The 19567-nt window shown below is 42.7% G+C and overlaps 1 protein-coding gene across 1 annotated transcript in view; it reads left to right on the top strand.

Annotated features, from left to right (window-relative positions):
- LOC306750702 (NACHT, LRR and PYD domains-containing protein 3-like) overlaps positions 1 to 19567 on the top strand; it is a gene marked incomplete at both ends in the record, with an annotated part of 24257 nt that extends 4690 nt beyond the window's left edge. The window contains 10 exons of the mRNA XM_079234172.1: positions 327 to 509; positions 796 to 912; positions 2966 to 3066; positions 3673 to 5545; positions 7632 to 7805; positions 11560 to 11733; positions 13497 to 13670; positions 16239 to 16412; positions 18565 to 18749; positions 19413 to 19567. Of these exons, the coding sequence (XP_079090298.1) occupies positions 327 to 509; positions 796 to 912; positions 2966 to 3066; positions 3673 to 5545; positions 7632 to 7805; positions 11560 to 11733; positions 13497 to 13670; positions 16239 to 16412; positions 18565 to 18749; positions 19413 to 19567 (3310 nt within the window). The remainder of the gene's footprint in view (positions 1 to 326; positions 510 to 795; positions 913 to 2965; positions 3067 to 3672; positions 5546 to 7631; positions 7806 to 11559; positions 11734 to 13496; positions 13671 to 16238; positions 16413 to 18564; positions 18750 to 19412) is intronic.

Genomic DNA, 19567 nt, shown 5'->3' with positions numbered 1-19567 from the left:
AAACACACACATGAACTCACCTGATTTCCTGTAAATGGAGAGGGGCGGAGCCACAGTGACCATGTGATCCAGGTACATGAGAACATGAAGTGAACCTTGATCTGTTCAGTCATAAAGTTCAGACTCATTTAGAGTCAACAGAGCAGAAGGAGAGAAGCTGAAGCAGGGTGAGTGTGTGTGTGTGTGTGTGTGTGTGTGTGTGTGTGTGTGTGTGTGTGTGTGTGTGTGTGTGTGTGTGTGTGTGTGTGTGTGTGTGTGTGTTACTTCTTGTTCTCTCGTCTTGATTCTTGTGTCGTGAGCTCACAGTGTTCCTGTTTATCTCTCAGACTGACTTCAGATCAGAAGATGAGAGGTTGTGAGGAAGAGGAGGTAGAGGAGGAAGAGGAGGAAGAGGAGGAAGAAGAGGACAGAGCAGAGTCTCTGGTCTCCGGCTGTCTGTCAATGAAGAGTGATCAGTCCAATGATATTCCTTTAAACTTCAGTAATGAAGCTGGACCCTCAGACTCAAAGTAAGAGAACTTTAATAACTCATTCAGGACTCATGTTCAGTTCCTGGACCTCTGACAATGTTTTCTGTACATTTAGAGATTTAGAGTTGAGTTTGAGGTTCTTCCTCTTCGTCTCAGTGACAGCTGTCAGTCACCTAGAAGAGCTGTGATGTCATCTCAGAGCACTAATACACTTTAAAGCCTTCTACATGTCTGCAGTAACAGTAGTTTATGTGTTCAGATCTACTTTAATGTCTTTGTTGTTATCAAAGATTCATTCTGAATAAAATCCTCTTGCTGTTTGCAGAGTTCAGTCCAGACAGAGAGCAGAGTCTCCAGGATCCATCTGTCTGTCCATGAAGAGTGACTTCTCCAAAGAGGAACCTCCATACTTCAGTAATGAACCTGGACCCTCAGACTCAAAGTAAGAGCACTTTAATAACTAGTTTATAGGATGGATGTTCATTTCCTGACCGATTAAGTGAAAATGAATATTTTCCCACGGCACACCTGACGATCTCTCACGGCACAGTGGTTGAAAATCACTGTTCTAAACAACCCAGTCCATCCCTAGTGACAGAAAAGGGAATGACACGCTTGGACCTGAACCTGAGACTCCACCTTTACCTGCTATAAGACATTTAAAAGGTTTAACACTCTGGGGTCTGGGGTCATTTTCTTGAATTTACATCATTTTTAAATTTCTCTTTTTAAAGTCACTTGTATATGATACATACATACACAAATTTCAGAAGAATCTCAGCTATCTATATAATGAGGCACCATTGTCCCAAGGCACAAGTGTACAGAGAAAATATGACTAAAGCTGAAAAATGGAATCTTGATTTTGGAAATGTTTCATATTTGTTGTGGAAATTGGTTTACCAATGGTCTTAGGTTCACAAAAGCAGTGGAATATATGAATAAAATGGTAGACACATGTAGATAAATGTCAAAAACCAAATGTATTATTATATGGTGGGGATGATGAGCTGTGGCTGGCTTTGAGGCCTGCTATGGTGATGTGTTGGCAGGCAGACGGACTGGAGACTGCTGCAGCTGCATGTTGTCCTCTGGACCCTCACAGCTCTGAATCCACTCTGTAAAATACATTAATACAAGTCAGTATGAGTTCACTGAAATAAAGTTAACGGTGATAGAGACAACAGTTGATTACCCACCATTCATAGCTATAGTCAACTATCTCCGTTAGCTCTTGTTAGCTCGCGCCGTGTTAGCAGCACCTAACGTGACATAAACACTACTGTAGTAACGATTAACGGAGATCCAACGCTACTAGGCTTACTAAGTTCACTGTAAGAAAGTTAACGGTGATCGGTACAACAGTTGAGTATGCACCGTTCAGTCGTAGACACGGAAGATACATCCAAAACGGCACTATCTAGTGACGTGCTAACGCAAAGCTAGCGTCAACAAACACACGTTAGTTACGGTCTTACAAACACATAATGGAAGTCCAACACTACTGGTCGTACTAAGTTCACTGTAAGAAAGTTAACGGTGATAGGGGCAACAATTGATTACTCACCGTTCAGTCTCACAGAAACGCTGTAGCCAGCTATCTGGCCCGTTAGCTCCGGGTAGCTCCTTGTTAGCGAATCCTTCAGGCACTGGAGCTGCGCTGTCTGTCCCCTCCAATATATTTGCTCAGGACTCTTTGCTTGGCATCTTCTGACTCACATTGAAGCTTTGCACACGTCGTAAGACACGTCCATGTTTAGATGCTCAGACGCGGAAGTGGAAACCATATCCGCCAGATTTGAAACCATATCTCTGTGACGTATTATTGTGCTGATATAATTTTAATTAAAAACTTAAACACCTGCCCGACCGCATCGGCGCGGGCCCAGCCCCCAAAGGGTTAATAGACATTAGAATGAAGGTCATTGGTCATGTTGCAGGATGTGCTTTGAGGCATTTGACCTGTTGGTGTGTGCGTTGTTGTGTGTTTTGCCCGTTAAGACTCCATGCAGCAGGATGTGGAGCAACTATTGTTCTGACCGCAGGTTGTAGACTGCACTCCTGTTATTTTCAGCAGGTCAGTTTTTGATAGTCCATCATTGCATATGGTTTTATTTTAGTTTTGGTGGAATAAACTATGTTTAACACACTACGAGCCTCATCTGACCAATAAGAAAGACTTAAGGACTGAAGACCTACAGTTCATTACCGGTCCTGCTCCTTCGTGCACGCCCCTCAGCTTCCACTCTGATTGGACGAGACAAAGCGGCCTCAGGCTGCTGGTCTACCACAGTATTTAAACCACTTCTAACATCAGTTCAAACCTAACTCAAGATCTCACGTCTTCATTCAGACTGAACTCTGAATTCAAACAGAAAAGTAACAACACTTTAACTGATCTCTGAACTTCTGAGCTTCTGACACTTTGGTCCAAATCTGGATGTTTTCATCAACAACCAACAAATCATTTTAGTAATAAAGAAATGTCTCCACAGAGAGAAGAGGAGTCTTGTTCCTGAGGAGGAGCTGATGTCCAGAACCAGAACCAGAACCAGAGCTGGACTGCAGGCAGCCAGTGAGAGCAGCACTGTACAGAGTAAGACCCTCCATGTCTCTGCTGATGTCTTCATGTCTGGAAACAGGAAGTGTTGTTCTCATACAGGAACTCTTGTTGAGTCTCACAGAAGACATTTAAGATCTGCTCCAGCAGACAGTTCTGCTCTGCATCCCTGTTCTTCTTTGAGAGACAATATGAACCCACAATACATCAATGAAGGTTATGTTTTGGTTTCATGATAGCACCCTGTCTTTGCATGAACCAATCAGAATGCTGTTGGTTCTTTACTTGTCTCTTGCTGGGCTCAGTGAGCGTTGATCCAGGCCATGAATACATTTCCACTGCAGCCTCACAGCAGGAAAACCCATCTGAGCTGTTGAGGCTCTGTTTGGTAGCAGGTCAACAGCACCATGACGGAGACGGTCTCCTCCCTCAAACCAAAACCACGTCTGTAGCTCCACTGACTGGATCAACAGGTGTCTGTGCTGCTGACCAGAGAGAAAGCTCTCTGTGTTCACATCCCACTACTTTGTAGCTTCTAACTGAATCAAACTGAAAGTTACTTCACTCACGAGTTTACTGATTGTTTTAGTCAAATCAATATCATGTCTTCTTCATGTGTTCTCTCTTGTTTTTCTGGTTCAGCAGATTGTGGTCTGCAGGAGGTTTTAGATGAACACAAGATCAGTCTGAAGAAGAGATGTGAACGTGTGACTGAAGGAAGTGGTGAAACAGGAAGTGGAACCCTCCTCAACAGGATCTACACTGAGCTCTACATCACAGAGGGACAGAGTGAAGAGGTTAATACCCAACATGAGGTGAGGCAGCTGGAGTCAGCCTCCAAGAAGAAGACCCTCCATGACACTCCCATCAAGTGCCACGACATCTTTAAAGCCTCAGCTGACCAGCGGAGACGCATCAGAGTGGTTCTGACCAACGGCGTCGCTGGCGTTGGAAAAACCTTCTCGGTGCAGAAGTTCACTCTGGACTGGGCCGAGGGTTTGGAAAACCAGGACGTGGGTCTGGTGGTTGTGCTTTCGTTCAGGGAACTGAACTTGATCAGAGATGAGCGGTTCAGTCTTCTCAAGCTGCTCCATGTGTTCCATCCAACATTACAGAAGGTCTCAGCAGAGCAGCTCTCTGTCTGGAAGCTTCTGTTCATCCTTGATGGTCTGGATGAAAGCAGACTTGCTTTGGACTTCATCAACAATGAGGTTGTGTGTGATGTCTCACAGAAGGCATCGGTCAACGTGCTGCTGACGAACCTCATCCAGGGGAACCTGCTTCCCTCGGCTCTCGTCTGGATAACTTCCAGACCTGCAGCAGCCAATCAGATCCCTCCTACTCGTGTTGACAGGCTGACAGAAGTACGAGGCTTCACCGACCCCCAGAAGGACGAGTACTTCAGGAGGAGGTTCAGTGATGAAGAGCAGTCCAACAGAATCATCTCACACATCAAGACCTCCAGGAGCCTCCACATCATGTGTCTAATCCCAGTCTTCTGCTGGATCACTGCTATAGTTCTGGACCACATGTGGACCACAGATCAGAGAGGAGAGCTGCCCAAGACCCTGACCGACATGTACTCACACTTCCTGCTGGTCCAGACCAAGAGGAAGAAGCAGAAGTACCATGAGGGACATGAGACGAGTCCTCAGGAGCTGATGGAGGCTGACGGGGAAGTTCTTCTGAAGCTGGGGAGGCTGGCGTTTGAACATCTGGAGAAAGGAAGCATCATGTTCTACCAACAAGACCTGGAGCAGTGTGGTCTTGATGTCACGGAGGCCTCTGTGTTCTCAGGAGTCTGTACAGAGATCTTCAGAAGAGAGAGTGTGATCTTCCAGAAAACCGTCTACTGCTTTGTTCATCTGAGTGTTCAAGAGTTTCTGGCTGCCGTCTACATGTTCCACTGCTTCACACACAGGAAGACAAAGGTACTGGAGGACTTCATGGGAGAAGACGACGCAGATTCAGACCTGGATAGTGAGGACGATGATGATGATGATGATGATGATGATGATGATGCCAACAACAGTCTTCATGGTGACATTGATTCATCCCTGGAGGACTTCCTGAGGAGAGCCATGGAGAAATCCCTCAAAAGTAGAAATGGCCACCTGGACCTGTTTGTCCGCTTCCTTCATGGCCTCTCTCTGGAGTCCAACCAGAGACTCTTAGGAGGCCTGCTGGGTCAGACAGACAACAGTCCAGAAACCATCCAGAGAGCCATCAACAACCTGAAGGAGATGAAGAGTTATATCTCTCCTGACAGAAGCATCAACATCTTCCACTGTCTGATGGAGATGAAGGACCTCTCAGTCCATCAGGAGATACAGGAGTTCATGAAGTCAGGGAACAGATCAGAGAAGAAACTCTCAGAGATCCAGTGCTCAGCTCTGTGCTACATGCTGCAGATGTCAGAGGAGGTTCTGGATGAGTTGAACCTGAAGAACTACAACACATCAGAGGAGGGACGACGGAGACTGATTCCAGCTATGAGGAACTGCAGAAAGGCTGAGTGAGTCCAGATGTGATTACCTTTATGAATTAGTGTCGATCAGTAGTTTAGTTCTTCAAATATAGAAACTATAAAATCCATAATATTCTTAAAATAGTGTTCCAGCTGTTTGATACAAAGTTATAAGTCAGTTGTATTTAGTCTCAGATGTTCTCGTTGTCTCAAAAGCTACGAGTGAAAACATGTTGATGTTTCAGTTGGTTGTGTTTTCACTGTCAAGTTATTCTATTTATTTCTGATGATTGTTCTTTGATGTTGATATGATTCTTCCTCTATTCATCTTCCTTTGGGTGATGTAGGCGACATGTGAACCTGATACAACACATGAAGGACTTTAGAGGTCGTGTTGGAGGTTTTTTCTCAGCAGCTTTTGATCACAACATAGATCAGTGTTTAAAGCTTAATTCATGGTTATGTGTCAAGTCGACGGCGTACGTGACGCCGTCGTTGAGCATTCGAAGTTCTGCGTCGAGGGACCGCGTTGCTCTGCAATTAACCGCCATGCCGCCAGGGGTGTGTGCCTGTGTGGCTGTGTGGTTTCAGGGGTTATAGCCGAATTCCGGTCACAGTAAACAATGGCGACCCAGTTGGAGCGGCTGCATTTGGAGTTGGAGCTCATCAATATTGAAGCAAATGCTTATATTGCAAACGTTGAAGCGCAGGCGACAGAGAAGATGTTTGCGGAGGTGGTCTGTCCGACCACTAAACCGGTCGAGGCTGGGAAAAAGCAACTGCCGGAAATTACGTTCTGAGCAGACCAATCACAGCGCTTGCGGTCCGCGTCAACACGACGCGTAGTTAGGATTTTTTGGAGGTGCACGTCAGGCTACGGTGTAGGGGTCTGCGTCAACGGCGTAGCTACGGCGTAGGTACGCCGTCGACCTGATGGAGAACCATAAATTAGGCTTTACTGTCATCACTTCCTGTACTAGTTATTGTTACATGAGGAGCTTCTGCAAAGGCTCTGACATCATCACACTTACAGGTAACACCTGATTATTTAAGAGTTTAAATGAGCTCTGTATCAGGTCACACCCCCTTCTTAAAAACAGGACCAGAAGACAAAAACAAAGCAACTTCAATTCAGGGTTCTACCTTTAGATTGTTGAAATACATTTACATGAACATGATTTGAATGTCACTGCTCTCCACTAAACTAAACACACAGAACAATAGAACACAATGAAGTGAGATGTGAGGTCCTGAAGTCTGTTACTAGAGTGAAGAAGACAACATGGAGGAGACAAGAAGAGCTCAGGAGGACAGTGTTCATACTACTTCATAGCCAGTGGACTGTAGTGATGGAGTACTGAGGCCACAAAAGAGGCCCACATGTTTCATACGCTGCTGGTTTCCTCCTCAAAGTATTCCACATGTTTTCAGGTGAGCTGCAGGATGTTGGTTCTTTGAGCCGTTGCCTCCATGTAGGAGTTCAGATTTCCACTTTAGTAGAATACAGCTTTACCCAGCTGAGTAATATGAAGTATTCTTATTATGGTTAACATGAATTCCTTGTATGTCTCCCAAGATCCAGACCCTGTAGGGTCAGATGAAATGTAATGCATTTCTACTTCAGAGGAAAACTTGCAGTACTACATTTACCTGCAGAGAAATGTTACTGGATATGTTGAAGGTTTACATTTGATTTACAAAATATCTAAGGATTACAATATGAAACAGTAATATGAATTAACTATCCAGCATCATGTTAGAATTAAAAGCTCCACCTTGAACAGACATTAATAATAATATTTATATTAATATGAATATTAATTAATAGTAGAATATTTATATTTTTATTATTCTGTATTTTGATGCTTTGGCAACAATATTCACTTGATATAAACATTTAAATGCAGGAAGTTTACTGAGTTATATTAATAGTTTAATTATTAATAGTGAACAGTTTCACTAAATATGAAAAAGTCTGCAGACGAGAGAGATGAGTTCTTGTTTCATGTGAAACACAGTGAGATGAGAGCAGCTGAACCACTGATGTGAAGAGATAATGTTCATCAGCACAGGAAACAGGAAGTACATATTAAATGTTTCATCATAACATTTTGTAATATTTGTGTCATTACAGACTTAATGGTTGCGGACTCTCAAAGACTCACTGTGAAGTTGTGGCCTCAGCTCTGAAGTCTAACCCCTCCAGTCTGAGAGATCTGGACCTGAGTCAGAACGTCCTGGAGGATCCAGGAGTGAAGCTGCTGTCTGCTGGACTGGAGAGTCCTCACTGTAGACTGGAGGTTCTGAGGTCAGTTCACTGACTGGAAGGTTTCAGGATGTCCCTGAAAATAAAATCTGAATATTTGTTAGAGAAGCAGATTGTAGAGAAATTAAGTGATTGACAGGAGAGTTTGTAGCTTCCAGACTCACATGGTGGTCCATCAGTCAGTGAAGGTGATGTCAGTCCTGATGAGGCTGCAGAGAGTGTGTGAGGGAGATGAAGGAGGAGGATGAAGATCTGATGACAGCAGATAGAAAAGACTTGAATGCAAAGCTCCATGAAGGTGAGGTTGTGAACTGTGATGGTCTTCATGCCATCAGAAGCTGATGAGGCTGCTACAGAGACAACCCACACAGCTGCTGTGGTGAGATGAAACCAGAGCTCAGACTGGTAACCAGCAGCCCAGCACCGGCCCAAAGGCCTCAACAAAGCAGCTTTTAGGACTCCAGCTGGAGGAGACAAAGGTCTCTGTTGTGGTTACTAGAACTAGAGGTCAGCTGAGAGCAGTCGTAGTGCTAGTGGCTCTTCAACAAGTGATGCTGATGAATGACATCATCAAGCTACAGATGTAGAAGCTTCTAACTTATTTAACTTGAGTTTTTCTTGACAGCAGGTCTACCTGTTGTTCTGGGTTCATGTTGAGTCTCATTATCTGGAGCCAACAACCTTCAACACATGTTGTTCTTAAAGGGCCGGTTCCTCTTCGTTCAGGTCTTTCTCAACACAGTACTCACGAGTCCAAATGTCCCTTCAAGAGTTCTTGGTGTCTGTCATCGGTCCAGACTGTCTGTGATGTTCCAGGACTAAATCCACAGTCTAGTTCTGTGGAGGACACACCTGTGAAGTGGATCTGAACCAATGTGAGGCTTCACATGCATCAAGTCAGTCTGTGTTTGACACTGGATGTATTTAAAGCTCCTATTCTAACAGTTTGGACTGGTTGGACCCAAATGTAGCATGTGCTAGCAAACAAAAGCTAAATCTAAGTCTGACAGAAGTACCAGGATGTTGTGCTGAATCTGAAAAGTATGTATCTAGCTCTCCTGTATCCCACAATGCAAAGCGCTGGAACGACACAGTCTATAGTCACAACAACAGCGGCCACAAACATTTTATGTTCTAATTCATCACTAAATACAACTTTTGAGGAGAGAAATCAACAATGTAGGTTTACAAACATCAACAGTTAAATGGTTAACTAACAGGTAATAACTCTTGTGATGGACAGGTGACATGTGGCTGTTGTTGAAACACACCTGAACTAGCGGTGGGGGAAAAATCGATTCAGCATAGTATCGCGATACTTTGCGTGGTGATATTGGATCGATACACAGAGGCCAAGTATCGATCTTTTATTATATAAATGATAAACGTTTTGGTCCAAAATAAATTGCTTTTTCAGTCCACTAGATGGTGCTGTGTTATTTTCTGCGTGACCGGTAGGAAGGGGAAAAAAATGGAGACACCGGAGAAAGAAATTAGAAATGCGCCGTATGTCTTGACTTCCTGCCACTCGTATCGCCGCTGCTCGCACAGCTGTTGCACGACACAACATGCCCGACACTGCGCCGGTGTTGTGGATAAAGAGGCGGCCATGTTAACTGGCAACTTTCGGCTGAAAGCGTCAACTGTTGTCGTCGTTACAGCAGATGTTGAGAATAGCAAGAGAACACGTAGCTGTCCTCGTGAATGCCGCATTGTTTAATTCTGCAGTTCAATGTCTAACCTTCTCGTCTAAAGTCTCTGGTCAAAACAAACCGGACTAGACGTTGTTGAGTCTTTTCAGGGAAATAATCCACGCGAGTGGAAGCGTCGCTTGTTGTTTATGTGTTGAAACAGGAAATCAGCAAATTGCCTTTCCTTTGAAATAAAGTTGTTACAAATAACACATAATGACTGTGGAGTCTGTTTTGTGCAAATATGTCACGTAGTTAACTCAATAGTACATGAAAAAAGAAGAGAAAAAATATATAAATAAGTTTAATTTACGGGATTCGGACTCAGAGGTCAGTGGCATTACCACTACACCACAATAGACATAGTGGATTTTCTTGTGGATTTACAGTCAAATCGTGTACCACACAGTCAGCAGTCACATGTAAACGGCAGAGAGCCACCAGATCAACTTGTGACCAACTGCGACTCCATGGAGCATGTTGACGTGACCTGGAGCGCTTTACAATATCGCTGCTTTCTCAAACTAATAGACAGCTGTTTAAAATCAGACCATTCAAGTTTAGGTGTCCCTTATTACATTCAAGTGAACTCAACTGTTTTGCAGTTCTACAAAGACGTTTTGAATGGTCTGATTTTAAACAGCTGTCTATTAGTTTGAGAAATCCTGTAAATTAAACTTATTTATATCTTTTGTCTCTTCTTTTTTCGTGGACTATAGAGTTAATTTACGTGACAGATATTTGCACAAAACAGACTCCACAGTCATTATGTGTTATTTGTAACAACTTTATTTCAAAGGAAAGGCAATTTGCTGACTTCCTGTTTCAACACATAAACAACAAGCGACGCTTCCACTCGCGTGGATTATTTCCCTGAAAAGACTCAACAACGTTTAGTCCGGTATCTTTTGATCAGAGACTTTAGACGAGAAGGTTAGACATTGAACTGCAGAATTAAACAATGCGGCATTCACGAGGACAGCTACGTGTTCTCGTGCTATTCTCAACATCTGCTGTAACGACGACAACAGTAGACGCGTTCGGCCGGAAGTTGCCAGTTAACATGGCCGCCTCTTAATCCACAACACCGGTCAAAGACATGAAAAAGTATGAATCAAACCAGCTGCTGGTGCACTAGTAGCGCTGGAAGCGGCCGCCATTCAGACGCACTTCCTGGAGAAGTCGGTGAAATTCACCGAGCTGTGAGAGCCTACGGGTAATATTATGTACCCAGACAAGAGAGCGTTTGATGTTCCGGCGTTTTTGGGATTTCCGCAACAAGTATAAAGCAGAACTAGTGGTTATTTCCATGGTGGATGGTGTAAATGAAAACTCTTTACACGCATGGAGATAAGCCCCGCCCCCTCTCTGGCGCAAATGACGCGACTATGCAAACAGTAATACAAGCAGTTCAGTTTGTCAGGTGCAACATGTATGTCATGTTGCTCAGTTTGTCTGCTTGACAATCACATTTTGCTGCAATAAAAATGATTGAAGTGAGATGAACAGACTGAAAACTTTATCTTATTAGATAAGATATTAAGTATAAATATATATATATATATATATATATATATATATATATATATATATATATATATATATATATATATATAAAATATATACGTTTTCCTTTGGGGACAATTTGCAGTTGAAAAAAAAGAATAAATTGCAATACTCAATATATCGCAGTATCGAATCGTGACTCAAGTATCGAATCGTGGGACTCTGGTGATTCCCACCCCTAACCTGAGCACATGTGACCTCTGCTGGTAAACACATGAAGCTGCTAAGCTACCAGAGACACCAAGAAGAAGCTCATGGAATCAATGAGTCCTACATGTCTGATCTGATCCTGATCCTGCAGCTGCAGACCTGAGAGCAGCAGCATGGTCTTCATCTGTGTGGACATCAACAGGTTATGAATGTTGTGCTGACATGTGATGATGTCTGTAGAAGGCTGACATGATGATGATCCACAAGAACACAATGACAAAGAGAAAAGCTCCTTGATGAGGACATCGTCATGTTGAGCTACACATTTAAACCTCAACACATCTGATGGTTATGAATGATTCTGATCTTCATCTTTATTCTTTATTCAGGTTGAAGAGCTGCAGCTTGTCAGAGATCAGCTGTTCTTCTCTGATATCAGCTCTGAAGTCAAACCCCTCCAGTCTGAGAGAACTGGATCTGAGTGACAACAAGCTGCAGGATTCAGGAGTGAAGCTGCTGAGTGGTTTTCTGGAGAGTCCTCACTGTAGACTGGAGACTCTGAGGTGGGTTCACTGTCTGCTGCTAGTGTAGCACCTTCACGTTTAACCAATAACTGTATTGATTATCTACGTATTGATCATCAAGTGGTACATGTTCTGGTAATATGTTCCACTTCACATCAGCTGCCTCATTGTCTGCATGTCGTCCTCTACAGTCATGAAATGTACAACGTGTCAGGGGCCCCGAGTGTCAGGGGCCAAAAGTGTCAGGGGCCCAAAGTGTCAGGGGCCCCAAGTGTCAGGGGCCAAAAGTGTCAGGGGCCCAAAGTGTCAGGGGCCCCAAGTGTCAGGGGCCAAAAGTGTCAGGGGCCCAAAGTGTCAGGGGCCCCAAGTGTCAGGGGCCCAAAGTGTCAGGGGCCAAAAGTGTCAGGGGCCCAAAGTGTCAGGGGCCCCAAGTGTCAGGGGCCAAAAGTGTCAGGGGCCAAAAGTGTCAGGGGCCCCAAGTGTCAGGGGCCAAAAGTGTCAGGGGCCCAAAGTGTCAGGGGCCCCAAGTGTCAGGGGCCAAAAGTGTCAGGGGCCCAAAGTGTCAGGGGCCCCAAGTGTCAGGGGCCAAAAGTATCAGGGGCCAAAAGTATCAGGGGCCCTTGTGTCAGGTGACAAAAGTGCCAGGGGACCAGAGTATCAGGGGTCGAAAGTGTCAGGGGCCAAAAGTATTAGGGGTGTCAGGGCCCCACCCCTGTCCTTCACCTACAGAAGGTCACTCATACAGACACAAAAGACTAATGATCCTTAATAAATATTATATATATTATACTTGATGAATATTATATATATTATTCTTGAGTGACTCAATGTTCATCATAAAAAAAGGTAATTTAATTTCACGTAAAGAACCAAACATTTATTAACTTTGAAGCAAATAACTGTTAAAGTAATTTAAGAACATAATAATTTTGATACTTTCTTCCAGAGCATTTTGTATTTTAAAACAACTTTTAATATGTTCTGATCTGCTCTGAAGAACCTGGATCAATACTGATCAATACATTTAGTATCAGATGTCTAAAAGTGATAGAAAGCATCATCAGTTCACATCTCTTATCAACCTGTTGTGCTCCAGGTTCATGTGAACATTCACTGTGATGAGTTTGTCCTAAACATTAATATCATATTAAACAAGTCATGAATGGTCCTCCGTGAGCTGCTTCTACACGTCTGCTGCCAGCTGCAGGAAACCTTGAGAAGTGGAGTTCCACATTTAAAACATGGACCCATCTGATGGATTATGAACAGATTGTTTCTCCTCATATTTCTTCTTGGTGCAGATTGAGTTCCTGCAGCTTGACAGAGGTCAGCTGTTCTTCTCTCAGCTCTGAAGTCTGAAGTGCTCTGAAGTCATCTACTGCATACCAGTTCATGCTGGTGTTCCCAACATGTTGCTGTGGGAGAACAATGTCTACTGGTGTCTCTTGATTTGCTTTTGGACATAATGCTGTGAACTGAATGCTGAACTGGCCACAATCCTGCTGGGGATCAAAGTGTTGGAGGTCTTGTCCAACCAACATGAACATCCTTTGGCCCTCCTGCTCTCAGGGAACCAGGACGCTTTAAGTCCTCTTTTAGTTTGTTAGAGCTTCTACTGCACTGGAAGAACTCATTTCACTGGAATCAGGATTTTAATGTGTTTACAGGGACATGATTTTAACTAAATGTCTGCTTACAAAAGAAGAAGAAACCAAAATGAAAGTCACTCATGTTTATGATGAAAATAATGATGCATTGTGTATCTTATAATAAACTCTGTGTGTTGTTATGTATGTTTGCAGGCTGGTAGACTGTGAGATGACAGAGATCAGCTGTTCTTCTCTGATATCAGCTCTGAAGTCAAACCCCTCCAGTCTGAGAGAACTGGATCTGAGTCACAACAAGCTGCAGGATTCAGGAGTGAAGCTGCTGAGTGGTTTTCTGGAGAGTCCTCACTGTAGACTGGAGACTCTGAGGTGGGTTCACTGTCTGCTGCCAGTGTAGCACCTTCATGTTTAATCAATAACTGTATTGATTATCTACGTATTGATCATCAAGTGGTACATGTTCTGGTAATATGTTCCACTTCACATCAGCTGCCTCGTTGTCTGCATGTCGTCCTCTACAGTCATGAAATGTACAACGTGTCAGGGGCCCAAAGTGTCAGGGGCCCAAAGTGTCAGGGGCCCCAAGTGTCAGGGGCCCAAAGTGTCAGGGGCCCAAAGTGTCAGGGGCCAAAAGTGTCAGGGGCCCCAAGTGTCAGGGGCCCAAAGTGTCAGGGGCCCAAAGTGTCAGGGGCCAAAAGTGTCAGGGGCCAAAAGTGTCAGGGGCCCAAAGTGTCAGGGGCCAAAAGTGTCAGGGGCCCCAAGTGTCAGGGGCCCAAAGTGTCAGGGGCCCAAAGTGTCAGGGGCCCAAAGTGTCAGGGGCCAAAAGTGTCAGGGGCCCAAAGTGTCAGGGGCCCCAAATGTAAGGGGCCAAAAGTGTCAGGGGCCCAAAGTCCTTTACCTACAGAAGGTCACTCATAGAGACACAAAAAGACTATTGATGAATATTATATATATATTATACTTGATGAATATTATATATATTATACTTGATGAATATTATATATATATATTATACTTGATGAATGTTATATATATTATACTTGATGAATATTATACATTATATTTGAGTGACTCAATGTTCATCATTTAAAAAACATTTATTAACTTTGAAGCAAATAACTGTTAAAGTAATTTAAGAACATAATCATGTTGATACTTTTTTCCAGAGCATTTTGTATTTTAAAACAACTTTTAATATGTTCTGATCTGCTCTGAAGAACCTGGATCAATACTGATCAATACATTTAGTATCAGATGTCTAAAAGTGATAGAAAGCATCATCAGTTCACATCTCTTATCAACCTGTTGTGCTCCAGGTTCATGTGAACATTCACTGTGATGAGTTTGTCCTAAACATTAATATCATATTAAACAAGTCATTGTCCTCCGTGAGCTGCTTCTACACGTCTGCTACCAGCTGCAGGAAACCTTGAGAAGTGGAGTTCCACATTTAAAACATGGACCCATCTGATGGATTATGAACAGATTGTTTCTCTTCATATTTCTTCTTGGTGCAGATTGAGTTCCTGCAGCTTGACAGAGGTCAGCTGTTCTTCTCTCAGCTCTGAAGTCTGAAGTGCTCTGAAGTCATCTACTGCATACCAGTTCATGCTGGTGTTCCCAACATGTTGCTGTGGGAGAACAATGTCTACTGGTGTCTCTTGATTTGCTTTTGGACATAATGCTGTGAACTGAATGCTGAACTGGCCACAATCCTGCTGGGGATCAAAGTGTTGGAGGTCTTGTCCAACCAACATGAACATCCTTTGGCCCTCCTGCTCTCAGGGAACCAGGACGCTTTAAGTCAGACCTGGGCATCTTGCGTCCCGCGGGTTCTCCCAGTCTGGTGAGGTGAATCAAAAATGAAAAATAAATAAGATGCATGCCATGAATGCAATACAACTGCACTGCTTTTACTTTGAAGGCGATTTACGTATGTGCACGCGCGTTTGCCAACAGACTGATGGGAAAGCACGTGTTGTTCTGTAGTTTCTCTTCTCAATGTGAAAGCACGTGTTGTTCTGTAGTTTCTCTTCTCAATGTGAAAGCACGTGTTGTTCTGTAGTTTCTCTTCTCAATGTGAAAGCACGTGTTGTTCTGTAGTTTCTCTTCTCAATGTGAAAGCACGTGTTGTTCTGTAGTTTCTCTTCTCAATGTGAAAGCACGTGTTGTTCTGTAGTTTCTGTCCTCAACGAGCAGCGGGTGCTGCCGCGAGCCGCTCCGCCTCACAAAGCCCTCACAGGCGGTCAGTCTCACAGGAGCCTCGCTCAGTTTTATTTGGCACTTATTCCGTTTGTGCAAACATGCAGAAGATATACAATTGTGTTTCTCTTCTGTCTGACATAAAGTGGATAGTGCAAAAACAGTTAAAACAACATATAAACCACATATATACAACATAAATAGAACGTTATACCAGCGGTCAGACAGAGTTTAGCAGCAGAGGACATGAGTCTAGATGTGGGAGTGGTGAGGGAGAGAGTTCAGCTTCCTGACAGCCTGGTGGTGAAGTGTTTGACAGCCTGGTGGTGAAGTGTTTGACAGCCTGGTGGTGAAGTGTTTGACAGCCCAGTGGTGAAGTGTTTGACAGCCTGTCAAAAAGTAATAACATTAATATTGAGTTAATTGAATTAAGTTCAGCCTATTGGTTTGTCCCTCCACAACGGTCCCAATTTCTCATGTGGCCCCTTGGGAAAACGAATTGCCCACCCCTGCTTTAAGTCCTGCTTTTAGTTTGTTAGAGCTTCTACTGCACTGGAGGAACTCATTTAACTGGAATCAGGATTTTAATGTGTTTATAGTGACATGATTTTAACAAAATGTCTGTTTACAAAAGAAGATGAAACCAAAATGAAAATCACTCATGTTTATGATGAAAATTATTATTCATTGTGTATCGATATAAGAAACTCTGTGTGTTGTTTTGTGTGTTTGCAGGCTGGTAGACTGTGAGATGACAGAGATCAGCTGTTCTTCTCTGATATCAGCTCTGAAGTCAAACCCCTCCAGTCTGAGAGAACTGGATCTGAGTGACAACAAGCTGCAGGATTCAGGAGTGAAGCTGCTGAGTGGTTTTCTGGAGAGTCCTCACTGTAGACTGGAGACTCTGAGGTCAGTTAATTGACTCTCTGTTACTATTATAGTAATATGTATGTATATATATATATATATATATATATATATATATATATATATATATATATATATATATATATATAGGTATATATATATATACATATATATATATATATATATATATATATATATATATATATATATATATATATATATATATATATATATATACTCATATAGCCTCATATAGCATCTCTGTCAGTTGCCTTTGATACTGTTCAACACACTTTGTATGAGATGAAATTAATTTTGAATCCTGACAAAACAAAACTGATGATGTTTTCAAACTCAAAGAAAACACCACTAAACCTTCCAGCTAGAATTACATTTCAGGGCAATGTGATTGAGTCTGTATCGTCATATACATACTTGGGATTCTTAATTGATTATTATCTCTCTTTTAAACCTCACATTCAGCAACTTGTGAAGTTGAAGGTGAGGCTGGGTTTCTATTTCAGAAATAAGTCTTGCTTTTCTTTTGATGCTAAAAAGAGACTTGTTGCTGCTACTTTTATGTCTGTGATGGATTATGGTGATGCTTTATTTATCAATGTCTTCACTCCGTGGATACTGTCTACCATGGAGCGTTGACGTTCATAACAAATCTTAAGGCCCTTACTCACCATTGCTCCCTGTATGCTAGGGTTGGTTGGCCTGCATTGTCCATCCGTAGACTAAGTCATTGGCATGTCATTATTTATAAGGCAATTCTTAATGTACTTCCATCTTATATGTGTAAGTTAATTTATCAGAAAAATGCTCCTAGCATCTTCGCTCTGTGACATATGCGCAAGGCCTACTCTTGTTATCTGTCCCCAACGTCCGTCTCGAAATGGGTTTTTAGGTTTGCGTGGATCAAGCCTGTCACGTCGTACAGCTCAGATAACAGGCGTTTCGTACAGCCAATGAAATTGCCTAAAAAAGAATACCAGGAAGAGGGGGGGGGCAAATAATCCCAACAGCCTTCAATTTGATGAGCAGAGACAGCTGCTGATAGAGCCTCAGTGTGGCCTTGAATTAGCATGAAAATGCATTTATACTTCATTTTCTCTGTGTCAGCAATACTGGTAGTAAATATGAATAGTGCCTCTATAAGTTTGCAAGACTATAAGCCTTTTAAATAGGTATATCATGAATATTTTCAGTCTCAAAATGGAAAAATTCCTAGACATTTCATTAGAAAAACATGTGTAAAATATTCATTTTCTGTGATATTGTTATCTGCTTTTTACTTAGACTAGATAAGGCTTCAGGCTATGGTCCTATTGTGTTTTCCAGTCCATAAGTCCCATTTATAGTCATCTACAGGCATCTATTTACAAAGAAATGTTTAGGCGGAAATAAAAACCTTATACTTTAATGTGTTCAAACTCATTTAACTCAGTGTCAGCAGCACTTAAAGTGATTCTGACTGTTGAGGGAAAAAAACTTCAGATTGTTTCCTTTCAAAAGAGACCAAGACCATGCATTTACTCCACATGGTTCAACTACAGCTTCCCATTTACTTTGGGTTTACCTGGATAGGCGTTTTTCGTCAAATTTTACAGGAACGCTAAGAGGTTAAATACATTTTGAATTAAATAAAATAAAAAAGATATATGTTTATTTAATAATTCAACCTCATTTATGGACACACATAACTTAAATCCAGTAAGTTTAATATTTGTTTTTGTTCATATTTAATGTTTCTTGAACTAAATGTAGTCTGTAGTCACAAAGACTTGTTTCTTAAAGAAATTGTAGAAAATGTCCTCAGTTAGTTGATAATGTAAACTATTGTTTATGATTTTTGGTAAATGGTCAAATCTGTAAACAGAAGATCCTCTGAAATAATATTTGTTTCATATTTATAACGTTTACTTGATGAAGAGAAAGGTTGTGATCCTGTAGCTGCAGACCTGAGAGCAGCAGCATGGTCTTCATCTGTGTGGACATCAACAGGTTATGAATGTTGTGCTGACATGTGATGATGTCTGTAGAAGGCTGACATGATGATGATCCACAAGAACACAATGACAAAGAGAAAAGCTCCTTGATGAGGACATCGTCATGTTGAGCTACACATTTAAACCTCAACACATCTGATGGTTATGAATGATTATGATCTTCATCTTTATTCTTTATTCAGGTTGAAGAGCTGCAGCTTGTCAGAGATCAGCTGTTCTTCTCTGATATCAGCTCTGAAGTCAAACCCCTCCAGTCTGAGAGAACTGGATCTGAGAAACAACAACCTGAAGGATTCAGGAGTGAAGCTGCTGTCTGATCTGGTGGAGAGTCCTCACTACAGACTGGAGACTCTGAGGTCAGTAGAATGTTGGAGTCGGTCCATGCTGGTTCCAGCAGTATTGAACTAAACCCATAGAGGTCAATGGGTTTCTCCCTTGGGGGTCCCTTTACTTCCCTAACCCACCAGCACCAGTTGCTATAGCAACAACACATCAGAACCCTCACAGCCAATGAACAGAGGCTCCTGTACTGGGATTCAAGGTATTTCTACTGGTAATCCAGCCCTGGGTTTCTGCAGTGTTGGCCAGGAACTGTACCGCTGCCCATGGTTAGCCTAGCTTAGCATGGGACTTCACAGCAGAGTGAAATGGGTAGTGTGTTGTGGTTCCTTGTGTTTTGGATCTGGACTGATGACACAGAACCTGACTGCAGTCAGCTGTTGTGTTTGCGGTGAGGACGTGATGCAAAGCATTACTTCTGTTATTTTAAACCTGTTCCATCCCTCTTGGTGCTGTGTTCATCTCTACAGGACCGGCTACGACTGGTAGATCACAGCTGCCAAACCCCCAACATGTGAGTACTGTACACAATGTCCCCATTCATCAAACTCTGGTCCGGTCCAGTCTGGTCTCACGAGGAGCGCGTCCTCATGGACAGAGAACATTCGTGTTGAGCTGTTAAGATCACGTCAGGAGGAGAGTTAAGAATTCAGGATTCTCTTTCTTTCTCTTTCACTTCTTCTCTCATCAGATGAAGTGAATGTGGAAGAAAAGCTGCCTGAGGACGACCAACAGGTGAGAGAGGAGCAGCTGCACGGTGTGAAGTCCTCCAGGAAGAACCAGGACTTGGACCTTGATGGAGGATCCACCTCCCAGACATCAGTTTCATGCATTATGCTGCATTGA

This window comes from Taurulus bubalis (genome assembly GCF_910589615.1).
Source record: "Taurulus bubalis genome assembly, chromosome: 18".
In the NCBI taxonomy this organism is placed as follows: domain Eukaryota; kingdom Metazoa; phylum Chordata; class Actinopteri; order Perciformes; family Cottidae; genus Taurulus; species Taurulus bubalis.
Note: the sequence above shows the minus strand (reverse complement) of the source record. Positions and strands in the feature narration are given on the sequence as shown.